The sequence below is a fragment of the Schistocerca cancellata genome, chromosome 9 (assembly GCF_023864275.1).
Source record: "Schistocerca cancellata isolate TAMUIC-IGC-003103 chromosome 9, iqSchCanc2.1, whole genome shotgun sequence".
Classification (NCBI taxonomy): Eukaryota; Metazoa; Arthropoda; class Insecta; order Orthoptera; family Acrididae; genus Schistocerca; species Schistocerca cancellata.
This window is the reverse complement of record NC_064634.1, coordinates 483423345-483449058: the sequence shown is the minus strand read 5'-3', so window position 1 is coordinate 483449058 and position 25714 is coordinate 483423345. Positions and strand designations below refer to the sequence as shown.

At 43.6% G+C, this 25714-nt stretch overlaps 1 protein-coding gene and 1 non-coding gene across 2 annotated transcripts in view; both read right to left on the bottom strand.

Moving 5' to 3' along the window:
* LOC126101511 (uncharacterized) overlaps nucleotides 1-25714 on the bottom strand; it is a 936969-nt gene that overhangs the window by 409698 nt on the left and 501557 nt on the right. The window contains exon 4 of the mRNA XM_049912155.1: nucleotides 22768-22930. Coding sequence (XP_049768112.1) covers nucleotides 22768-22930 — 163 coding nt within the window. The remainder of the gene's footprint in view (nucleotides 1-22767; nucleotides 22931-25714) is intronic.
* On the bottom strand, nucleotides 4438-4512 carry Trnas-cga (transfer RNA serine (anticodon CGA)). Its single transcript has one exon. It is a non-coding gene; the product is annotated as a tRNA-Ser (tRNA).

Here is a 25714-nt window from a genome sequence, read left to right as displayed (position 1 = left end):
ATAGTTCACCCCTCATATTTTTTGCTAGTTGCAGTATTTGTAGTTGTGGTCAGAGATGTGATTTTTTTTAGGGCATGCAGTGATCTCGTTTGCTGGTGTTGACTTGGGGATAACTGCAAGTGTTTGTCGAAAATCTCCTGAGAGTATGAATAGACCTCCTTCCATCATTTCAGAGCTTCCTCGCTAGTTTTGTAATGTTCTGTCCATGGCTTCGAGCGATTTTTTTATATGTCATTGTGAATTTGTCCCAGAAGATAATTTTAGTTTGTCTTACAAGTTCACCCCGTCCAGATCCTCCTGAGATTTTACGTAGCGGACATTGTTCTTCGGTTATATTGAACGGTAGTTGTAAGGAGAATGGGCAGTTCGTTCTCCTTTCATAATTGTGGCTGCAATTCCGGATGATGTCAGTGCAAGTGCAATGTGTTGTTTAGCACGTAATTCCGCTGGCAATTGATTTATTAGAAACGTTATCCCGGTGCCGCCTGGTGCGTCCAAGTAAATAATTCCGCCAGTATGGTTGTAGATTCGCTTCATGATAACGTTGTCCTTTTGAGTGTCATTGAGGAGTGGTTTGTTCTGAGCAGTGTAATGAAGTAGTTTGTTGATGTTGTAGCTTTCTTTCTGTATAATTTAGAAGTTTGGCTCACAGATAGCATCTTTTCGTGGTGCTTGCATCCCAAGTTGTACTAAGGTCTGGTTGTTTACTGCTAAAGATTTATCTTCTAGCCGAATGAGTGTTTCATAGAAGATGTCGTCGTTGAATTCGATGGTCAGTTCAGGATGAGCTTGTCGGATTTGGTTCGGTATGTCATCACTCATACTCTCTTTGTAGGAGTCCCATAACTATTTTGGATGGATTACATGTTGTTAGAATTATGGCGAATAAGAAGAATGCTGAAGATCAGATGGGTAGATCACATAACTAATGAAGAGGTATTGAATAGAATTAGGGAGAAGAGGAGTTTGTGACACAACTTGACAAGAAGAAGGGACCGGTTGGTAGGACATATTCTGCGGTATCAAGGGATCACAAATTTAGCATTGGAGGGCAGCGTGGAGGGTAAAAATTGTAGAGGGAGATCAAGAGATGAATACACTACGCAGATTGAGAAGGATGTAGGTTGCAGTAAGTACTGGGAGATGAAGAAGCTTGCACAGGGTAGAGTAGCATGGAGAGCTGCATCAAACCAGTCTCAGGACTGAAGACCACAACAACAACAAGTCTCTCAGTTATTCAGGTGAGGCTGTGAGTGAGGCTTCTTGTTGTGTTAGTTCCCACTGGTTGTCGTTATACAGTAGGCATAACCATTGGAATGCTTCTCCGTACGTCTGGCATAGGTAAACGTCAACAGTCTTGAGAGCTGTGAAACTTGCTGGTCCTCGTATTACGTGTAGCAACATCCAGACATAGAAATATTCTACGTTGTTCGGATATACGGCGTATACTCGGCATAGTGAGCCAGATTTTATGATTCCTGCGTGATCTTCCACTGGAATTCCTTGTTTTCGACGATGAAAGAATTGTTTTGTTGTGTTCCAAGTATAATAGGTAGGAATGTCGACATATAGTAACGTTTTCGAGAGCGTATCCACTTAGCTCAGTTGGCAAAAAGTTTTTAATCTTGTGTTCTGAGGTGGCTCGCTTGCAATTTTTCTGGCGCTGTCTTTTGTAAAGTAAGCTCTCTTTCCGTTCTCCAAATGTACTGCTAAATGTTACACGGCTGTATAGCGTTCATGTATGTGAAAACTGAAAATCCTCCTCGCTGCTTCGTTACTGTTGTTATATCTTCCTGTATGGTACGTGAAGATCTCGTCGTTTCTGGTTTTTTGTTCGCTGTCTTCGGCTGTTTGAAATACTGCCATGTCATTGCCTTACTTCACATACTTACAGACATAGTTGACGGATTTCACTGAACTGTACTACTCCACGTTTATGTGTGCTTGGAACATTTTGGAAAGTAGTGTGTTATGTGGTACTACCCACTGATTATCTGTTTCCAGTTCGTCGCTGTTCCGTATTCTATTTTTACCGTGAAGCCACAGTTTTTGGATGATCGTCTTCTGTATTTGGGACAGCCATCAACTCCAATTTGTGTGACATCCAAGTACGGTTTCTTGTATTTTTTGTCCATTTTCCACCACTCATACGTGGCGAATTGGGGTTTAGTGCCCCGCATGGTTCGTGAATAATGTTTTTCACTAGTAATTCGTACAGTTCTGGATCTTCTTGTCGATATCCGTGGGATGAATTCTGTCGTGTAGCCATGTGAGATGGCGTGAGTGAGACATTACTTGTTTTTGGCATTCGATTGAGTACATCCAGCATCTAACGCTCCGAAAGATGATATTTTTGGATGACTTCAGTAAATCTCTTTTTTTTTTATCGGTAAAGTCGGGCTCTTACGTCGTGTCGATGCATGTGGCCTTGTCCGTATGTTAGTTGCCTTTGATTTCTGGCCACGACGGGTTGCGTGTAAATGTTATGAAGAGGTCAGGTCGTCCATATTATGTAGGTCATGGCACCTGAAGGGTATTCTTGCATGTGTTTCGGACTTCCTATGTATGATGAAGGTAAGATTACCATTGTTCCAATGTCGTCAGTGTTTCCGTAATTTATGATTGCGTCTCTAAGGTGGATGTATTCTTCCGTACGTAGTTTCTTCTGGTTTCTTATGTAAAGCATCCGTTCCGCTTTTGTTTTTGCATGCATATCTACCAGGAAATGTTGGAATAAACGGCGAGTTTTGAGACTCTGATTGTATGTTTCATTGTCTCTGATCATTAAGCGGTAAGCATAGAACTCCTTGGAAGACACTTTTTCTTTGTTTCTACGCCTTTTTCAGGTTGCATTTGTTTCACATTCAAATAATATATCCGTCGCCTTCGTGCAGAAATGTGAATGGATATTGGAGGGCATCATATGAACGGTGTGTATCTGCAATGTGTTGTAGTCCTTCTCCTTCTCGTTGTACAATTATGTCACGGCTTGTGTTTTCATTATGCACAGTTACGATGGCGACTTGGTCCATCTGAGGTGAATTAAATCGACGTTCGTGTTGTCAATGTAGTCTTTTGTCGGCTCCATTTATAAATTTATAGTCAACAGAAATCATTCGGTCTAGTGCTGTTTTGAATATGTGAATCAGACGATTGTATTTGTGTAAGATCCTCTGTACATCTTGGACTGCATCACATCTCAGTCCACTGATATTTGTACATCGTTAGTCAACTTTTGTTTCTTCGTTTCCGATAAAATATACTTGCAGAAATTTATCGTCTTTGTTGGGTAGCGATAATAATGATCGCAGGTTGTGACACATCTGTCCTTGATGGAAAAAAAACGTAATCGATTTCATGTCTGTTGGTACTGACCGAAGTGACACCGAAAGAAGTCATTTGGAAGAAAACTTTGTACGATTTCATATTTTGAAGAAAGTATTTTAATTCTTGAGTTTCCCCGTTCACGTAATGTAAAAATTCCTTCGGAAGTTGGACTAGTGGTTCTAGGCGCTCCGTGCGGAACCGCGCTACCGCTACGGTCGCAGGTTCGAATCCTGCCTCGGGGATGGATGTGTGTGATGTCCTTAGGTTAGTTAGGTTTAAGTAGTTCTAAGCTCTAGGAGACTGATGACCTCAGATGTAAAGTCCCAAAGTGCTCAGAACCATCTGAACCTTCGGAAGTTACACTCATGTTTCCCGACGCTATTGTCATTTTTCGACAAGGTAATGCGTTACGTCACATGGCCAGGATTGTGATGGAGTGATTCGAAGAACACAGTGGCGAGTTCCAATTGATGTGCTGGCCCGCCATGGCTCGTCATATCTGAACCTAATCGAAAACATCTGGGACGTGATTGGACGTGGCGTTAGAGCTCATCGCCCACTTCCCGGTATGTACGGAAATTAGGTGACTTTTGTGTACAGATGTGATGGCAACTGCCCCAGCGACCTACCGAAACCTCATTGCTTCCGTGTCAGGACGCGTCGCCGTTGTTATCTGTGCCATACGTGGACATACCGTCTCTTAGGTACGTGGTCATAATGTCCTGGCTGGTCAGTATTTTAGATCTCTTTGTTACAACATGAACAAGATTAAATAGTTAATTTTGTAGTCATTCATATCCATAGGAATGTCATGAGTATTTAATACTGTACAGAAGGTTAACGTATCGCTTGATACAGAACAATATATTAGTCTCTTCTCGCAGAGTACGACTAACTATATACTACAGGGTGATTCAAAAAGAATACCACAACTTTAAAAATGTGTATTTAATGAAAGAAACATAATATAACCTTCTGTTATACATCATTACAAAGAGTATTTAAAAAGGTTTTTTTTTCACTCAAAAACAAGTTCAGAGATCCAGAATGAGATTTTCACTCTGCAGCGGAGTGTGCGCTGATATGAAACTTCCTGGCAGATTAAAACTGTGTGCCCGACCGAGACTCGAACTCGGGACCTTTGCCTTTCGCGGGCAAGTGCTCTACCAACTGAGCTACCGAGGCACGACTCACGTCCGGTACTCACAGGTACTGGCAGAAGTAATGCTGTGAGTACCGGACGTGAGTCGTGCTTCGGTAGCTCAGTTGGTAGAGCACTTGCCCGCGAAAGGCAAAGGTCCCGAGTTCGAGCCTCGGTCGGGCACACAGTTTTAATCTGCCAGGAAGTTTCAAGTTCAGAGATGTTCAATATGGCCCCCTCCAGGCACTCGAGCAATATCAACCCGATACTCCAACTCGTTCCACACTCTCTGTAGCATATCAGGTGTAACAGTTTGGATAGCTGCTGTTATTTCTCGTTTCAAATCATCAATGGTGGCTGGGAGAGGTGGCCGAAACACCATATCCTTAACATACCCCCATAAGAAAAAATCGCAGGGGGTAAGATCAGGGCTTCTTGGAGGCCAGTGATGAAGTGCTCTGTCACGGGCTGCCTGGCGGCCGATCCATCGCCTCGGGTAGTTGACGTTCAGGCAGTTACGGACAGATAAGTGCCAATGTGGTGGCGCTCCATCCTGCTGAAATATGAATTGTTGTGCTTCTTGTTCGAGCTGAGGGAACAGCCAATTCTCTAACATCTCCAGATACTGTAGTCCAGTTACAGTAGCATCTTCGAAGAAAAAGGGACCAATAACTTTATTGGCTGAAATGGCACAGAAAACGTTCACCTTAGGCGAGTCACGTTCATACTGAGTTGTTTCCCGCGGATTCTCAGTGCCCCATATACAGACATTGTGACGGTTGACTTTCCCGTTAGTGTGGAAAGTTGCTTCATCACTAAACACAATCTTTGAAACGAAAGATTCATCTGTTTCCATTTGAGCAAGGATAAAATCACAGAAATCGATTCTTTTAATCTTATCAGCTGCAGACAGTGCTTGAACCAATTTCAGACGATAAGGTTTCATAACTAACCTTTTTCGTAGGACTCTCCATACAGTTGATTGTGGAATTTGCAGCTCTCTGCTAGCTCTGCGAGTCGATTTTCCTGGGCTGCGAACAAATGCTTGCTGGATGCGTGCTACATTTTCATCACTCGTTCTCGGCCGTCCAGAACTTTTCCCTTTGCACAAACACCCATTCTCTGTAAACTGTTTATACCAACGTTTAATACACCACCTATCAAGAGGTTTAACACCATACTTCGTTCGAAATGCACGCTGAACAACTGTCGTCGATTCACTTCTGCCGTACTCAATAACACAAAAAGCTTTCTGTTGAGCGGTCGCCATCTTAGCATCAACTGACGCTGACGCCTAGTCAACAGCGCCTCAAGCGAACAAATGTACAACTAAATGAAACTTTATAGCTCCCTTAATTCGCCGACAGATAGCGCTTAGCTCTGCCTTTTGTCGTTGCAGAGTTTTAAATTCCTAAAGTTGTGGTATTCTTTTTGAATCACCCTGTATTATGTAGAGATGTATGTGACACAATTATCCCACTGCTGGCTCGGTAGAGAGGCGATGCTGTCGTCTTGGGCGAGGATTGCTGACTGGGCTGAGCAGCACTCCGCTCCGACATAAGAAAGGGAGCCGACGCGGCAGCGCATGGAGACTTATCTGGGCGTGTCTACGCCACCGTCTCGCACTCGTCAGTGCTTCTGGCAGCGACTGTGTTTGCTTGTGGTTCCGTCCCGAGGTACTAACCTTGCCTTGGAACTTCGTCCTTCGGCGACGCTATACCACGCACAGTCTTCATGCTCCAACTTAATTGTACTGCCACATATCATAAAGCTATCTTATCATATGTTTTTGCCGAAGTTCTTCCCAACCGTATTTGGTCCTGTGACAAAGCTCTACAGGGTGGTCCATTGATAGTGACCGGGCCAAATATCTCACGAAATAAGCATCAAACGAAAAAACTACAAAGAACGAAGCTCGTCTAGCTTGAAGGGGGTAAACCAGATGGCGCTATGGTTGGCCCGCTAGATGCCGCTGCCACAGGTCAAACGGATATCAACTGTGATTATTTTAAAATAGGAACCCCCATGAAACGTCCTGGCAGATTAAAACTGTGTGCCCGACCGAGACTCGAACTCGGGACCTTTGCCTTTCGCGGGCAAGTGCTCTACTGGCAGAAATAAAGCTGTGAGTACCGGGCGTGAGTCGTGCTTCGGTAGCTCAGATGGTAGAGCACTTGCCCGCGAAAGGGAAAGGTCCCGAATTCGAGTCTCGGTCGGGCACACAGTTTTAATCTGCCAGGAAGTTTCATATCAGCGCACACTCCGCTGCAGAGTGAAAATCTCATTCTGGAAACATCTTCCAGGCTGTGGCTAAGCCATGCCTCCGCTATATCCTTTCTTTCAGGAGTGCTAGTTCTGCAAGGTTCGCAGGAGAGCTTCTGTAAAGTTTGGAAGGTAGGAGACGAGGTACTGGCAGAAGTAAAGCTGTGAGTACCGGGCGTGAGTCGTGCTTCGGTAGCTCAGTTGGTTCGCCGGCACGGTAGCTCTGCGTGTTCGGTCAGAGGGTTACGTGCCCTCTGTAATAAAAAAAACTGAGTCAATCGATCAACAACGAACAAAATGGATGTCTTTTTCAGGAGTGCTAGTTCTGCAAGATTCGCAGGAGAGCTTCTGTAAAGTTTGGAAGGTAGGAAAAGACATACTGGCAGAAGTAAAGCTGTGAGACCGGGCGTGAGTCGTGCTTCGGTAGCTCAGATGGTAGAGCACTTGCCCGTGAAAGGCAAAGGTCCCGAGTTCGAGTATCGGTCGGGCACACAGTTTTAATCTGCCAGGAAGTTTCAACAATAAACAAGGCTGCAGATCACAGAGAAGGAGGAAGATGAGATGCATGCACAGGGGGGGGGGGGGGGGGGGAAGGAAGTGATGGGGCTCTAACAGCAGATACGTAATACTAAAAAAATAAACAAATAAATAAATAAATGCATCACGAAGGAATTATCAGGATGGGACAAGAATCAGTAGCTGTGATGTATGTGTACAAACAAATGATTATAATTTCAGATAAATTGGTTGTTTACTCAAGAGAAACAGCTTCACAAACTGATCAAGACATTAATGCATTGTCCACTCCTAGGCCTTATCCAAGCAGTTATTTGGCTTGGCATTAATTGGCAGAGTGGTTGAATGTCCTCCTGAGGGATATCGTGCCAAATCCTGTCCAATTAGCTAGTCATATCGTCAAAATCCGAAGATGATTGAAGAGCCCTGCCCATAATATTGCAAACATTCTCAGTTGTGGTGATTTAAGGCTATCTTGCTGGTGAAGGCAGGGGCTGGCATCCTTGAAGACAAACTGTAGAAATTCTCACCGTGCCTGGGTGGGCACTACCTTGGTGAATAGTAAGTCCAGGATGGCTTGTCAATAAGGAAAACAACACGGGGCCCAGAATATCGACGACTGTAAGGGTTCCGTGGCTGACAACCAAAGGGGTCCTGCTATGTAAAGAACTGGCACCGCAGACCGTCACTGCTGGATGTCTGGCCACACAGTGAGCGATAGTCAGGATGGTAGCCCACTGCCGTCTGGGACTTGTCCAGACACGTCTTCAGTCTCAAATCTCATTGAGTGGAGTATATGAAGAGTCCTGCTTCGAAATGAGACCCGATGATCAGCGATGACATGTCTGGAGACGCCCTGGACAGCGGTGGAGTACCAACCTGATGGTCGCTCGCTGACCTGCCTGACAACCATGAGTGATAGTCCAGTCTGCCGTTTCTTTTCATAGCACGACCCGTTTGGTTCTCGTTGGCGGCAACCTTATAGCACAGTGATACGTCGACGATATTCTATGCTCCGTTTTGTTGAACTTCAAGGGAAGCCATTGTGGGCTTTCATTTCAGCTAGATGCCGGCCGAAGTGGCCGTGCGGTTAAAGGCGCTGCAGTCTGGACCCGCAAGACCGCTACGGTCGCAGGTTCGAATCCTGCCTCGGGCATGGATGTTTGTGATGTCCTTAGGTTAGTTAGGTTTAACTAGTTCTAAGTTCTAGGGGACTAATGACCTCAGCAGTTGAGTCCCATAGTGCTCAGAGCCATTTGAACCATTTGAACCATTTCAGCTAGATAATGACCTTCCGCACACAGAGAGAGTTTCTACTGCTTGTTTTCGTGCTTGCCAAACTCTACATTGGACAGCAAGACCGCAGAATTCCTCTCCACTGAGAACATTTGGAGCATTATGGATAGGGCCCTCGAAACACCTCTAATGTAGCAATTAGATAGAATTTATTATTTTATTCATAGATGTTATTTTTAGCCAACTTTAGTGTTTATTTCGGAATATAATTCAGTCACCAGTTCCAAATACATTTGTCACGATATCCCTCAGGAGGACACCCAATAACTCCATCAATCAACGCCAAGCCGAAAGACTGCTTGCACACGGATCAATGCCTTACTGACTGGCTCAATTTGTAATGCTGTTTCTCTTGAATAAACATCCACTTGTTCTGAAATTGTATATCATTTCCTGGTTTGTACATGTACAACACATCTACCGATGGATAATTACTTCATAGTGAATTTTTTGTGTAGCAGTGTATTTTTATTGGTGGCTGAAAAAAACGTAGTGAACAACATTACATCAGTATATATTCCATTTACATACTGATAATTGTAGTTTTCAGAAGTAATATGTGTTTAGGTCGGGTAGTACCTCCAAGTACATGTCACAATAGTAAGCCGTTAATGTTTATTTTCCTCTCGGCAGCAGGTCAGCTGTTCAAGTGTGGACATGTGGGCGCAAAACGTTTAGTCCATACTGACAGGCGTAGTCCATTTAATGGATTGTGCAGATGATGTCAGGTAGTAAATTACGTAACATGTTTGTGGCAAGACTGTTAGATGCAGAGAAAAAACTACCACACTGAACTGGGTACATATTAAGGTTCCAAAGATCACACTACCCCTAACACACTGTATGTTATCAGCATTGTAGTGATGTTGTCAATTAATCTAGATTTATCTTCTGGTAAACCTTCCGGGATGTAAGGTCGTGGTCCATGAAACTCTTCAGCTCCTAACGTTTCGTCCAGAGCTGCGCTGGACGAAACGTTAGGAGCTGAAGAGTTTCATGGACCACGACCTTACATCCCGGAAGGTTTACCAGAAGATATGTCATCCGGTCGTGAAAGGCTTCATACTATAATCTAGATTTTTTACTGCTTTATTTTTATTTTACTTTTCGGTACTCTGTTGAAAGACTGTTGAGTTCAACCGTCTATATTTGTCGAATTATTGGTTGTAATAGCATAAACTGCCAATAAAATTGTCTGCAGATTCTCTATATGTGGCTTACAAGTCAGGTAAGGTATACATTCGTGTATAGACTTCAGCTGTTCTGGTGAACCTCCCCTACCATGCAGTAGCCGTTCACAACACCACCACCACCACCACCACCACCACCACCACCATTTCCCCCATTTTGGAAAGTGGACCTCTTCGCTATGGACCTTACAGTATTCGTATCGAACCTGTCAAAGTAAACTACAACACTGCTTGTTACCTGACAGCATAAAAATTAATGTCTGTCGTCAAAGGCCTGTATTTGAGACTGGCGTTGGCTTCTCCACTTTTGACGCTCTATAGGGTTTGCAGATATGGGGCCCCCATCGTAAGCATCGGGTGGATGCAGTATCTCTTGACTTACGAAAAGCATTTGACTCAGTACTACAACTATGCTTATTGTCAAAAGTACGATCATATGGCGTATCAAGTTAAATTTGTGATTGGAATGAGGACTTTTTGGGAGGGAAGGTGAAGCATGTTATCTTGGATGGGGATTCGTCGTCAGCTGTAACGTAACTTAGGGTTTGCCCCAGAGAAGTGTGCTAGGGTTCTTGCTGTTCATATTGTTTACTAAAGGCCTCGCAGACAATAGTAACATCACGCTTTTTGCAGATGATGCAGTTATCTATAATGAAGTACTATCTGAAAGAAGCTGCATAAATATTCCACCAGATATGGATAAGATTTCAAAGTGGTGCAAAGATTGACAACTTGCTCTCAATGTTCAGAAATGTAAAATTGTGCTCTTCACAAAATGAAAGAGTGTATCCCATGACTATAACATCAGTGAGTCACTCATACAAATACCTGAGTGTAACGCTTTGCAGGGATATGAAATGATCACACAGGCTCACTCGTGATTAAAGCTAGTGGTAGACTTCGATATATAGTTAAAATAATGGGGAAGTGCAGTCAGTCTACAAAGGAGATTGCTTACAGATCACTCGTGTGACCCATCCCAGAACATTGCTCAAGTACGCGGGGAATGTAGGAGTAACAGGGGATATTCAGTGTATACGAGAAGAGCAGTACGAATGGTCACAGGTTTGTTTGATCCGTGGGAGAGTCAATAAATACGGAGGGAACTGAACTGGAAGATTCTCGAAGAAGACATAAATTATTCTATTAACATAGTTTCAGGAACCGTGTTTAAATGATTACTCTAGGGATATATTACAGCCCTCTCCGTATCACTCACATAGGGATTGCGAGGATAAGATTCGAATAACGCACAGGCAAAGACATTCAATCATTCTTCCCGCACTCCATGCGTGAATGGAACGGCGAGAAACCCTAAGAACTATCACAGTGTGACGTACCCTCTTCCAAGCACCTCACGGTGGTTTGCAGTGTACAGATGTAGATGTAGCTGCACCGCGTATGATTACATTTAGCGGCACTGTGAGCGTTTCCTTTCTTCGTCGGTTATCTTCGAGTTGCCTTAGGTTATTGCATAGTCGTCATAGAACGACAATGTTGGTTAGGGATACACGTCAGAAGGGAGTCTGCCAAATAGTGTCAACGCGTACGGTCGATATAATGAGAGAGGGTGATTTTACTGAATGTACACAAAATGCAAGAAACCATGCCTGAGAGGTGAAGGAACAAAACTGGTGACATGGACATACTATATGCATAAATGCGCTCCAAGGGAGTATACACCCATTTGAAGGTGTTGAGTGACCGAGTGGTTCTAGGCGCTACAGTTTGGAACCCCGCGACCGCTATGGTCGCAGGTTCGAATCCTGCCTCGGTAATGGATGTGTGTGATGTCCTTAGGTTAGGTAGGTTTAAGTAGTTCTAAGTTCTAGGAGACTGATGACCTCAGAAGTTAAGTCGCATGGTGCTCAGAGCCATTTGAACCATTTTTTGAAGGTGTCGATTAAAGATCTTTGACATTGCAGGTTTCAGTGATAAAAGTACATATGAAAACACATCAGTAAGCGGAACTGTTCTATGTGTACCAGTAGTTCCGATCCACACATAAGAAGCCGTCGCCAGAAATACCCATTTTTACAATGAGGCTGAACCGGTGCTGATGGTTCGTTGGCACCCTACCTCGGGCATTCTCCGTACCACAAATGGTGGGTGCAGTGAAAGCTGACGATACCGCCCCTGACAAAGATAGCTTCGCCGGTATCTAGGATGGATGACAGAAATTCCGGCTACAAGAACGTTACTGCTGAAGTAATAAGGCCTGTACACTTTGTGAGCGACGCGGAATGTGGCAATTGCGGTTGCGAAAGTTCCACTCGGTCGCCTGGCTTACCCCATGCTGGCTGGCCACCTACCTGCTGATGATACTGGGGTCACTGTCAAAGGTCTCGTATATCCACTTTCAAGGTCTGGTACTTCTCTAGCAACGCTTTCATCTTTCTTGCTCCTTGTCATTTCCTGCAGTTTTTCCCTGTGTGACAGGTGAGGAGAGTATTTTCATAATGATTTAGTCTTCGGTGAAAGCTGTATTAAGATGAATTCAAGGGTATCAAAATTTCTGCTACCGTAAATTATTAAGAACAAGTCGACTTTCTGTGTAATTAATTGAATTTTCTTATCAACAGGTGCAAGCTTTTATTGCATACACAATGATTGTTGAACATACTAAAAATATTGACTACGAAGTTTTGCTTCCGCGAATGCATGCATTAGCAAATCATATACCACGGCTGGTAATGTGACACGACACCTAATTGAATAGTTAGAATGATAGAACTGTGTTGTACAGATTAAATGTGTGACTTCTAACGAGTAATGGTCAACCGGCTATTTGAAAATAAATTCTAAAAATAGTATATTCGTTGTTAAAATTGTACTGTTTTCAAAATTTTCTTCCACTGGTAAGAAATAATTTAAAACAAAAATGTAACTGTGTTCGTATCTGATTATTACTGTTAATAACACGATCAACGGATATAAGCCTGCTACTCAGTCAGTCCGACGCATGAGTATTGTTGTTGTTGTTGTTGTGGTCTTGAGTCCTGGGACTGGTTTGATGCAGCTCTCCATGATACTCTATCCTGTGCAAACTTCTCCACATCCCAGTAACTACTGTAACCTACATCTTTCTGAATCTGCTTAATGTATTCATCTCTTGGTCTCCCTCTACGATTTTTACCCCCCACGCTGCCCTCCAATACTAAATTGGTGATCCCTTGATGCCTCAGATCATGTCTTACCAACCGATCCCTTCTACACAAGTTGTGCCACAAACTTCTCTTCACCCCAATCCATTACCTCCTCATTAGTTATAAGATCCACCCATCTAATCTTCAGCATTCTTCTGTAGCACCACGTTACAAAAGCATCTATTCTCTTCTTGTCCAAACTATTTATTGCCCATGTTTCACTTCCATACATGGCTACACTCCATACAAATACTTTCAGAAACGACACCTGACACTTAAATCTATACTCGATGTTAACAAATTTCTCTTCTTCAGAAACGCTTTCCTTCCCATTGCCATCTACATTTTACATCCTCTCTACTTCGACCATCATCAGTTATTTTGCTCCCAAACAGAAAAACTCATTTACTACTTTAAGCATCTCATTTCCTAATCTAATTCCCTCAGCATCACCCCACTTAATTCGACTACATTCCATTATCCTCGTTTTGCTTTTGTTAATGTTCATCTTATATCTTCCTTTCAAGACAATGTCCATTGCGTTCAACTGCTCTTCCAAGTCCTTTGCTGTTTCTGACAGAATTACAATGTCATCGGGGAACCTCAAAGTTCTTATTTCTTCTCCATTGATTTTAATACCTACTCCGAAATTTTCTTTTGTTTCCTTTACTGCTTGCTCAATATACAGATTGAATAACATCGGGGAGAGGCTACAACCCTGTCTCACACCCTTCCCAACCGCTGCTTCCCTTTCATGCCCCTCGACTGTTATAGCTGCCATCTGGGTTCTGTACAACTTGTAAATAGCCTTTCGCTCCCTGTATTTTACCCCTGCCACCTTCAGAATTTGAAAGAGAATATTCCAGTCAACGTTGTCAAAAGCTTTCTCTAAGTCTACAAATGCTAGAAACGTAGGTTTACCTTTCCTTAATCTTTCTTCTAAGATAAGTCGTAGGGTCAGTATTGCCTCACGTGTTCCAATATTTCTACGGAATCCAAATTGATCTTCCCCGAGGTCGGCTTCTACTAGTTTTTCCATTCATCTGTAAAGAATTCGCGTTAGTATTTTGCAGCTGTGACTTATTCAACTGATAGTTCGGTAATTTTCGCATCTGTCAACACCTGCTTCCTTTGGGATTGTAATTATTATATTCTTTTTGAAGTCTGAGGTAATTTCGCCTGTATCACACATCTTGCTCACCAGATGGTAGAGTTTTGTCAGGACTGGCTCTCCTAAGGCTGTCAGTAGTTCTAATGGAATGTTGTCTACTCCCAGGGCCTTGTTTCTACTCAGGCCTTTCAGTGATCTGTCAAACTCTTCACGCAGTTTCATATGTCCTCTTTCATCTTCATCTACATCACCTTACATTTCCATAATATTGTCCTCAAGTACATCGCCCTTGTATACTCCTTCCACCTTTCTGCTTTCCCTTCTGGTTTCCATCTGAGCTCCTGATATTCATGCAAGTGGCTCTCTTTTCTCCATAGGTCTCTCTAATTTTCCCGTAGGCAGTATCTATCTTACCCCTCGTGAGATAAGCCTCTACATCCTTACATTTGTCCTCTAGCCATCCCTGCTTAGCCATTTTGCACTTCCTGTCGATATCATTTTTTGAGACGTTTGTATTCCTTTTTGCCTGCTTCACTTATGGCATTTTTGTATTTTCTCCTTTCATCAATTAAATTCAGTATCTCTTCTGTTATCCAAGGATTTCTACTAGCCTTCGTCTTTTACCTACTTGATCCTCTGCTGCCTTCACTATTTCATTCCTCAAAGCTACGCATTCTTCTTCTACTGTATTTCTTTCCCCCATTCCTGTCTATTGTTCCCTTATGCTCTCCCTGAAACTCTGTACGACCTCTGGTTTAGTCAGTTTGTCCAGGTCCCATCTCCTTAAATTCCCACCTTTTTGCAGTTTCTTCAGTTTTAATCTACAGTTCATAACCAATAGATTGTGGTCAGAGTCCACATCTGCCCCTGGAAATGTCTTTCAATTTAAAACTTGGTTCCTAAATCTCTGTCTTACCATTATATAATCTATCTGATACCTTTTAGTATCTCCAGGGTTTTTCCATGTATACAACCTTCTTTCATGATTCTTAAACCAAGTGTTAGCTATGATTCAGTTGTGCTCTGTGCAAAATTCTACCAGGTGGTTTCCTCTTTCATTTCTTTCCCCTAATCCATATTCACCTACTACGTTTCCTTCAGTCCCTTTTCCTACTACAGAATTTCAGCCACCCATGACTATTAAATTTTCGTCTCCCTTCACTATCTAAATAATTTCTTTTCCTCATCATACATTTCTTCAATTTCTTCATCATCTGCAGAGCTAGTTGGCATATAAACTTGTACTAGTAGTAGGCGTGGGCTTCGTGTCTACATTGGCCACAATAATGTGTTAACTATGCTGTTTGTAGTGGCTTACTCGCACTCCTATTTTTTTATTGATTATTAAACTTACGACTTCGTTTCTGAAAGTATTTGTATGGAGTGTAGCCATGTATGGAAGTGAAACGTGGACGATAAATAGTAATAGTAGAATAGAAGCTTTCGAAATGTGATGCTACAGAAAAATGCTGAAGATGAGATGGGTAGATCACATAACTAATGAGGAGGTATTGAATAGAATTGGTGAGAAGAGGAGCATGTGACACAACTTGACTAGAAGAATGTATCGGTTGGTAGGACATGTTCTGAGAGATCGAGGGATCACCAATTTAATATTAGAGGGCAGCGTGGAGGGTAAAAATCGTAGAGGGAGACCAAGAGATGAGTACACTAAGTAGATTCAGAAGGGTGTAGGCTGCAGTAGGTACTGGGAGATGAAGAAGCTTGCACAGGATAGAGTAGCATGGAGAGCTCCATCAAACCAGTCTGAGGACTGAAGACCACAACAACAATAACATTAAACCTACTCCTGCATTACCTCTATTTGATTTTGTATTTATAACCCTGTATTCGCCTGACCAAAAGCGTTGTTCCTCCTGCCACCGAACTTCACTAATTCCCACTATATATAACTTTAACCTATCCATTTCCGTTTTTAAATTTTCTAACCTACCTGCCCGATTAAGGGATCTGCCATTCCACGCTCCGATCCGTAGAGTGCCAGTTTTCTTTCTCCTGATGATGACGTCCTCTTGAGTAGTCCCCGCCCGGAGACCCTAATATTTTACTCAAGAGGACGTCATCATCATTTAACCATACAGTAAAGCTGCATGCCCTCGGGAAAAATTACGGCTGTAGTTTCCCCCTGCTTTTAGCCGTTCGCAGTACCATCACAGCAAGGCAATTTTGTTTAGTGTTACAAGGCCAGATCAGTCAGTCATCCAGACTGTTGCCCCTGAAACTACTGAAAAGGCTACTGCCCCTCTTCAGGAACCACACGTTTGTTTGGCCTCTCAACAGATACCCCTCCGTTGCGGTTGCACCTACGGTACGGCTATCTGTATCGCTGAGGCACGCAAGCCTCCCCACGAACGGCAACGTCCGTGGTTCATGGGGGGGCCTGAGTATTAACAAACTTAGCACGCTTACATTATTTTTAGTTTGCTCCTCAACACATATTTACAGCCCCTGAATTCCATCGTGAAATCCTCCAAGAAGGCTAGTGTGAACCATGCGTGTAAGGTTTTTAATATGTCAACTTCTGTCTTTACAAAAGATTCTAGAAAAGTAGCGCATCTGCCTACATGCGTTTACAAAATATTTTTGAATAATAAAACATGTATCTCATTATCTGTTAGCAGGACCCGTCTGAAATGATATCTAAGGATATTCCTGGAAAATTTATACAAGACATTTTATACGTACTGCAGTGTACTGATTTCCATATCTGATTGCTTCTACTGTACGGTTTTCTTGTCATTCACAAAGAAACATTTAACGTGAAACTATGTCTCGGCTTCTTAAGATCATTGCACGTCTTTTACTTTGTTGGTTAGCTGCACTGTATCATTTCATGTTAATAATGTCATCAGCTGCATGTAGCACCATATCTGACTACGATAAGCGCGATACAAAGATCGTTAATAAGCATCGACACATGATCAGATCTTTCCAACGAGGGATTACACCTTTTATTTCAGATTTGCACAGATTATTCTTTTCAACCCCAAAGCAAATTTTCATGTTTACTTACTGAACTGAAGAACGTGATCGTGGCTTAATTTCTATCCTGGTGATATAGCTTTTCTGTAAACCTCCATGGAACATTTTACACTTAATTTTATTGCTAAATTTTGCTTAGTTAATTTATTTAATTTTCTAACCAGTTCTGCTGACTTTCTTAGGAACTGATATTTCGCGACATAGCCAGGGAGGAGACAAGCGAGCCAATAACTTTAATGAAGCTAAAAATCCCATAGATAAAATATTTTAATAGTTCAGATTAGAATGCCGCGACCAGTGATTACTGGTTTCAGGTGATATTCATCTATCTTCCAATCAGTTATCAATTCGAGTGCAATGTCTTATTGCAAGATTAGATAGACACACTGTCATCAACATGCCAATAAATCATACATTGGGTATTAATAAACGATACCGACAATCGTCGACGGGTAATACACGGTATCAAGAGGAACAAATCGAGAGTAGGAACCCAAGTCCGAAAAAGCCATCCAACTACGCTACAGAGCATCGACGCTACGGGCGCCAGCGCCTATCGCTACGCCCCTCCTTCAGCAACAAACGTGATTTTGTACGCTGACGGAGCATAGGCGAAACATCTTGTAACAAGAAGATGGAGCTACCTTCTGCATAGAAAGGCATTGCCTCCTTTGAATGCAATGCCCTGTTGCCTCAGACGATGACGGTTTCTGACACAGATTTCTATCCGCAGTTTATTTCTGCTACACCTACGTGATTACTCTGGTATTCACAATAAAGCTCTTGGCACAGGTTTCAATGAACCACCTTCAAGCTGTATCTCTACCGTTCCACTTGTGTACGGCGCGCGGGAAAAACGAGCCCTTAAATTTTTTTCTGCGAGCCCTGATTTCTTTTATTTTATCGTAATGATCATTTCGCCCTATGTAGGTGGATGCCAACAGAATGTTTTTGCAATCGGAGGAGAAAACTGGTGATCGAAATTTCATACGAAGATCCCGTCGCAACGAAAAACGCCTTTGTTTTAATGATTGCCACTCCAATTCACGTACATCTCTGTCGCACTATCTCCCCTATTTCTGATAATACAAAACGAGCTGCCCTTTTTTAACTTTTTCGATGTAACTCGTGAGTACCATCTGATGCGGATCCCACGCCGCACAGTAATACTCTACAACAGAGCGGACAAGCGTGGTGTAAGCAGTCTCTTTAGTAGACCTGTCGCACCTTCTAAGTGTTCTGCCTATGAATCGCAGTCTTCGTTTGCTCTACCCACAATATTATCTATGTGATCGTTCCAATTTAGGTTATTTGTAATTGTAATCCCTAAGTATTTAGTTGAATTTACAGCCCTCAGATTTGTGTGACGTATCGCGTAATCGAAATTTAGCGGATTTCTTTTAGTACGCATGTGAATAACTTCACACTTTTCTTTGTGCAGGGTCAATTCCCACTTTTCGCACCATACAGATATCTTATCTTAATAATTATGCAATTCGTTTTGGTCATCTGATGACTATACAAGACGGTAAATGACAGCATCATCTGCAAACAATCTAAGAGGGCTAGTCACATTGTCTCCTATGTCGTTAATATAGATCAGAAACGCGGGCCTATAACACTTCCTTCGGGAACGCTGGATATTATTTCTGTTTTACTCGATGACTTTCCGTCCATTGCTACGAACTGTGACCTTTCTGAGAGGTAATTACGGATTCAGTACCACAACTGAGGCGATATTTCATTGGCACGCAGCTTGTTAGGAACGGTTTCGAAAGCCTTCTGAAAATCTAAAAATATGGAATGAATTTGACATCCCCTGTCGATAGCTCTCCTTACTTGATGAGGAAGAGCTGATTGTGTTTCAGAAGAACGATATTTTCTGAATCCGTGCTGCCTATGTGTCAAATGGTTCAAATGGCTCTGAGCACTATGGGACTCAACAACTATGGTCATCAGTCGCCTAGAACTTAGAACTACTTAAACCTAACTAACCTAAGGACATCACACAACACCCAGTCATCACGAGGCAGAGAAACTCACTGACCCCAACGGGAATCAAACCCGGGAACCCGAGCGCGGGAAGCGAGAACGCTACCGCACGACCACGAGCTGCGGACCGCCTATGTGTCAATAAAGCGTTTTCTTCGATATAATTCATAACGTTCGAACACGGTATATGTTCCAAAACCCTACTGCAAATCGACGTTAGTGATATGGTCCTGTAATTCAGCGGATTGCTCCTACTTCCCTTTTTGGGTATTGGTGTGACTTGAGCAGTTTTCCAGTCTTTAGGTACGGAAATATCTTTGAGCGAGTGGTTGTATATAATTAATAAATATGGTGCTATTGTATCAGGATACTCCGAAAGTAACTTGACTGGTATACGGTCTGGACGGGAGGGCTTGCCTTTATTAAGTGATGTAAGCTGCTTTTCTACACCGAGGATATCTACGTCTATGTTTCACATCTTGGCAATTGTTCTTGATTGGAATTCAGGAATATTTACTTCGTCTTCTTTGGTGAAGGAGTTTCGGAAAACCGTGATTAATAAATTTGCTATAGTGGCACTACCATCAGTGACTTCACCGTAATTATCTCGCACTGGATGTACTGATTGTGTCTTGCAACCTGTATGCTTTATGTGTGACCAGAATGTCTTTGGGTTTCCTGCCAGGTTCCGAGACAGTGTTTCGTTGTGGGAATTACGAAAAGCATCTGGCATTGAAGTACGAGCTGTATTTCTAACTTCTGAAAAACTGTGACAATCTTTGGGATTTATCGTTCTTTAAAATTTGGCATGCTTTTTTCGGTGCTTCTGCAACTGCGATCTGACCCGTTTTGTGTACCATAGGGGATCAGTAACATCACTTATTAATTTATATGGTATATGAATATACACTCCTGGACATTGAAATAAGAACACCGTGAATTCATTGTCCCAGGAAGGGGAAACTTTATTGACACATTCCTGGGGTCAGATACATCACATGATCACACTGACAGAACCACAGGCACATAGACACAGGCAACAGAGCATGCACAAAGTCGGCACTAGTACAGTGTATATCCACCTTTCGCAGCAATGCAGGCTGCTATTCTCCCATGGAGACGATCGTAGAGATGCTGGATGTAGTCCTGTGGAACGGCTTGCCATGCCATTTCCACCTGGCGCCTCAGTTGGACCAGCGTTTGTGCTGGACGTGCAGACCGCGTGAGACGACGCTTCATCCAGTCCCAAACATGCTCAATGGGGGACAGATCCGGAGATCTTGCTGGCCAGGGTAGTTGACTTACACCTTCTAGAGCACGTTGGGCGGCACGGCATACATGCGGACGTGCATTGTCGTGTTGGAACAGCAAGTTCCCTTGCCGGTCTAGGAATGGTAGAACGATGGGTTCGATGACGGTTTGGATGTACCGTGCACTATTCAGTGTCCCCTCGACGATCACCAGTGGTGTACGGCCAGTGTAGGAGATCGCTCCCCACACCATGATGCCGGGTGTTGGCCCTGTGTGCCTCGGTCGTATGCAGTCCTGATTGTGGCGCTCACCTGCACGGCGCCAAACACGCATACGACCATCATTGGCACCAAGGCAGAAGCGACTCTCATCGCTGAAGACGACACGTCTCCATTCGTCCCTCCATTCACGCCTGTCGCGACACCACTGGAGGCGGGCTGCACGATGTTGGGGCGTGAGCGGAAGACGGCCTAACGGTGTGCGGGACCGTAGCCCAGCTTCATGGAGACGGTTGCGAATGGTCCTCGCCGATACCCCAGGAGCAACAGTGTCCCTAATTTGCTGGGTAGTGGCGGTGCGGTCTCCTACGGCACTGCGTAGGATCCTACGGTCTTGGCGTGCATCCGTGCGTCGCTGCGGTCCGGTCCCAGGTCGACGGGCACGTGCACCTTCCGCCGACCACTGGCGACAACATCGATGTACTGTGGAGACCTCATGCCCCATGTGTTGAGCAATTCGGCGGTACGTCCACCCGGCCTCCCGCATGCCCACTATACGCCCTCGCTCAAAGTCCGTCAACTGCACATACGGTTCACGACCACGCTGTCGCGGCATGCTACCAGTGTTAAAGACTGCGATGGAGCTCCGTATGCCACGGCAAACTGGCTGACACTGACGGCGGCGGTGCACTAATGCTGCGCAGCTAGCGCCATTCGACGGCCAACACCGCGGTTCCTGGTGTGTCCGCTGTGCCGTGCGTGTGATCATTGCTTGTACAGCCCTCTCGCAGTGTCCGGAGCAAGTATGGTGGGTCTGACACACCGGTGTCAATGTGTTCTTTTTTCCATTTCCAGTAGTGTATATTGCCGTAGATTATAACTCTTTGAAATCATTCCACATCTTTTCTACACTTACATGATCAGATCTCCTGTATACCGAGAGAAACTCTAGATTTTTGAAGATTCCAAATACATCTTTGGAAGACGTTCCGCCTATGGTCCGCCAGCATACAAAATCACGTTAGCCGTTGAAGAGTTTGCCTAGCGGCAGGCGCTCGCCCCTACAACTTCGAAGTACTGTAGCGTCATTGAACGACCTTTTTTCCTCACACTTTCTACAACCTCTTTATATTTTCCTGTATCTTTCCTAACACCCTGCACATCACAATGAAATAATTGTATATGCACCACTACTACGCCATTATTGCTTTGAATAAGCCACGTAGTACATGTTAGCTGTTATGTGACATGTGTCATGAGACTGTATAAAGAATATTATGTACTAAGGTGCTTTTGTAAGAAAGATGTTTCATCATAATGGTACATACCATTATTTCATTGCCGTCAATCTTATTATGAGCTATTGCTATGTTGATGACGTATTTCTGTCAACTCTTGGGTCAGATACTGCACTCGAATCGATAGTTGATGTGAATATGACTGAATATCTCGTCGCCGACAGCGGTAGCCACGCGGTTTAGGCGCTGCACTCCGGAACCGCGCGACTGCTACAGTCGTAGGTTCGAATCCTGCCTCGGGCATGGATGTGTGTGATGTCCTTAGGTTAGTTAGGTTTAAGTAGTTCTAAGTTCTTGGGGACTGATGACCTCAGATGTTAAGTCCCATAGTGCTCAGAGCCGTTTGAACCATTTTTGAATATCCCGCCGAAACTAATAATAATTGAATGAAACTGTGATGTAAGATATTAAAGGAATTTCTCTACAAAAATTTTCTGCTTCATTTTCTTGTGATCAGTACTGGTCATATATTAATTTATGCTTGAACTTTGTGCACTGGATATTTGATGTGGTAGTTGTGGTCACGCAGTGCCACATTAGCCGAGCGGTCTGAGGCGCTGCAGTCATGGAGTGTGCGACTGGTCCCGGCGAAGATTCGAGTCCTCCCTCGGGCATGGATGTGTGTGTTTGTCCTTAGGATAATTTAGGTTGTGTGTAAGCTTAGGGACTGATGACCTTAGCAGTTAAGTCCCATAAGATTTCACACACATTTGAACATTTTGAACGCAGTGCCACAAGAATAGAAGATTCGTGGGCTCGCACATCACTCAGTGGATGCAGCAATGCTTCTGCCATCACCAACCTCAAACTTGAGCAATCCCACGCCACTGCCTCGTGAGTGAGAAAAGCTTGAAAGTCTGGCCTCATCACTTTGCATGCCTCGTCTTAGCAGCTGCCCCAAGTCCTGACTGTCGCGCTGTTTCTAGAAATGTACTCCGTTACCAGACTCTTGTGCACAGGTATCAAGTGAAGCAGTACAGAGCCGGCGCCCCTGACACTGCCGCCGGCTGGCTCACCTGGACCGCCTTGTTGCGGGCCTTCACCTCCGGCTCCTCCTCGAGGCTCCTGGCGATGAGCGCCTTCAGCTTGGCGGTGACCAGCTCGCGGAACTTGGTCAGGTACGCCTCGTACTCCTCGCTGTCCGGGTCCAGGCCGGGACTGCTAGAGCTCCAGGGCACGCTGCGGACAAGAAAGCACCAGTTGGTCTTATCTGCAAATTGTACTTACTGTTACGGTATTGTCTTTTAACCTAAACACTGAAAACAAAGATATTCTTCTCTAATGTTCTATGGCATTCGTTGCCTCAATTTAAATTAAGTTCCTAAAAATGTGAACAGGCTTTGGACAATGATATGCAAACGCCTTGAGAAATGTATGCTTGAATATAAATGCAAATGCCAGCCAAGCCCGCAGACTGCGCCGTTCTGTTTGACCATAAAATACACCTTTGCAATGTTCTCAGTGTCAGTCGTGACCAAAAGAGCGGTTCTCTATAGTTGTGAGTGCATTATGTGGGAGCTGTGTCACTTCTGACGTGGGTATATTCTTGGTGCTCGCTTGGTGGCTGCTTCTCTAACTGTTGTTGTTGTTGTGGTCTTCAGTCCTGAGACTGGTTTGATGCAGCTCTCCATGCTACTCTATCCTGTGCAAGCTTCTTCATCTCCCAGTACCTACTGCAGCCTACATCCTTCTGAATCTGCTTAGTGTATTCATATCTTGGTCTCCCTCTACCATTTTTACCCTCCACGCTGCCCTCCAATACTAAATTGGTGATCCCTTGATGCCTCAGAATATGTCCTACCAACCGATCCCTTCTAGTCAAGTTGTGCCACAAGCTTCTCTTCTCCCCAATTCTATTCAATACCTCGTCATTAGTTATGTGATCTACCCATCTAATCTTCAGCATTCTTCTGTAGCACCACATTTCGAAAGCGTCTATTCTCTTCTTGTCTAAACTATTAATCGTCCACGTTTCACTTCCATACATGGCTACGCTCCATACAAATACTTTCAGAAACGACTTCCTGACATTTAAATCTATACTCGATGTTAACGAATTTTTCTGCTTTAGAAACGCTTTCCTTGCCATTGGCTGTCTACATTTTATATCCTCTCTACTTCGACCATCATCAGTTATTTTGCTCTCCAAATAGCAAAGCTCCTTTACTACTTTAAGTGTCTCATTTCCTAATCTAATTCCCTCAGCATCACCCGACTTAATTCGACTACATTCCATTATCCTCGTTTTGCTTTTGTTGATGTTCATCTTATACCCTCCTTTCAAACCACTGTCCATTCCGTTCAGCTGCTCTTCCAAGTCCTTTGCTGTATCTGACAGAATTACGATGTCATCGGCGAACCTCAAAGTTTTTATTTCTTCTCCATTGATTTTAATACCTACTCCAGACTTTTGTTTCCTTTATTGCTTGCTCAATATACAGATTGAATAACATCGGGGATAGGCTACAACCCTATCTCACCCCATTCCCAACCACTGCTTCCCTTTAATACCCTCGACTCTTATAACTGCCATCTGGTTTCTGTACAAATTGTAAATAGCCTTTGGCTCGCTCTATTTTACCCCTGCCACCTTCAGAATTTGAAAGAGAGTATTCCAGTCAACTTTGTCAAAAGCTTTCTCTAAGTCTACCAATGCTAGAAACGTTGGTTTACCTTTCTTTAATCTTTCTTCTAATATAAGTCGTAGGGTCAGTATTGCCTCACGTGTTCCAACATTTCTACGGAATCCAAACTGATCTTCCCCGAGGTCGGCTTCTACAGTTTTTCCATTCGTCTTTAAAGAATTCGCGTTAGTATTTTGCAGCAGTGACTTATTAAACTGATAGTTCCGTAATTTTCACATCTGTTCCTGCTTTCTTTGGGATGGGAATGATTATATTCTTCTTGAAGTCTGAGGGTATTTCGCCTGTCTCATACATCTTGCTCACCAGATGGTAGAGTTTTGTCAGGACTGTCTCTCCCAAGGCTGTCAGTAGTTCTAATGGAATGTTGTCTACTGCGGGGGACTTGTTTCGATTCAGGTCTTTCAGTGCTCTGTCAAACTCTTCACACAGTATCGTATCTCCCATTTCATTTTCATCTACGTCCTCTTCCATTTCCATAATATTGTCCTCAAGTACATCGACCTTGTATAGACCCTCTATATACTCCTTCCACCTTTCTGCTCTCCCTTCTTTGCTTAGGACTGGATTTCCATCAAAGCTCGTGACATTCATGCAAGTGGTTCTCCTTTATCCAAAGCTCTGTAATTAAGGCAGCCGAAATGTTTGCTGTCTCAAAACGCAGTACATCGAAAATTTATACGGCATACAGCGAAAGCCGGGAAACAACACCCGGTAAGCCACAATGCGGACGAAAATGTGTAACGGACGTTCATTCGAGAGGTTTCTGACGATAAACGAGGGTTAGCTGCAAAAGTCACTGCAGAATTTAATATCACATTAGCTGAACCTCTAACCCGTCAGTACCAAAACAACACGAAGCGAACTGCAGCGCGAGCTGGAATTCCAAAACGACTTATGAGTGATGAAAATGCCCGTAACAGGAAAATGTGCTGCTGAAGCCATAAAATCTAGACTACTGAGCAAAGGAAGAAAGTCATTTGATCGGATGACCCTTCTTTCATCCTGTTTCCAATTTATGGTCGAATTTACGACCCAAGAGTGGAAAAATGATGGGGGTTCTCTCCGATTTTCGCTGATCAGATTTATCCTGTAGTACAACGTTTGCTCGCCAGCTCACATCGTCCACGAATGGTTTTATGAGCATGACGATACATTGTCGCGTCCACCCTAGCCACCACAATTACCAGATCTCGGCATTATTGAAACATTTGTGTTCCACTTTGGAAAGAAGAGTAATTGATTCCTATCCACCTCCGTCAGTTTACCTGATCTAGCCACCATTTTTCAGGAAGAATGGTATAAGATTTCCTTGAAGACC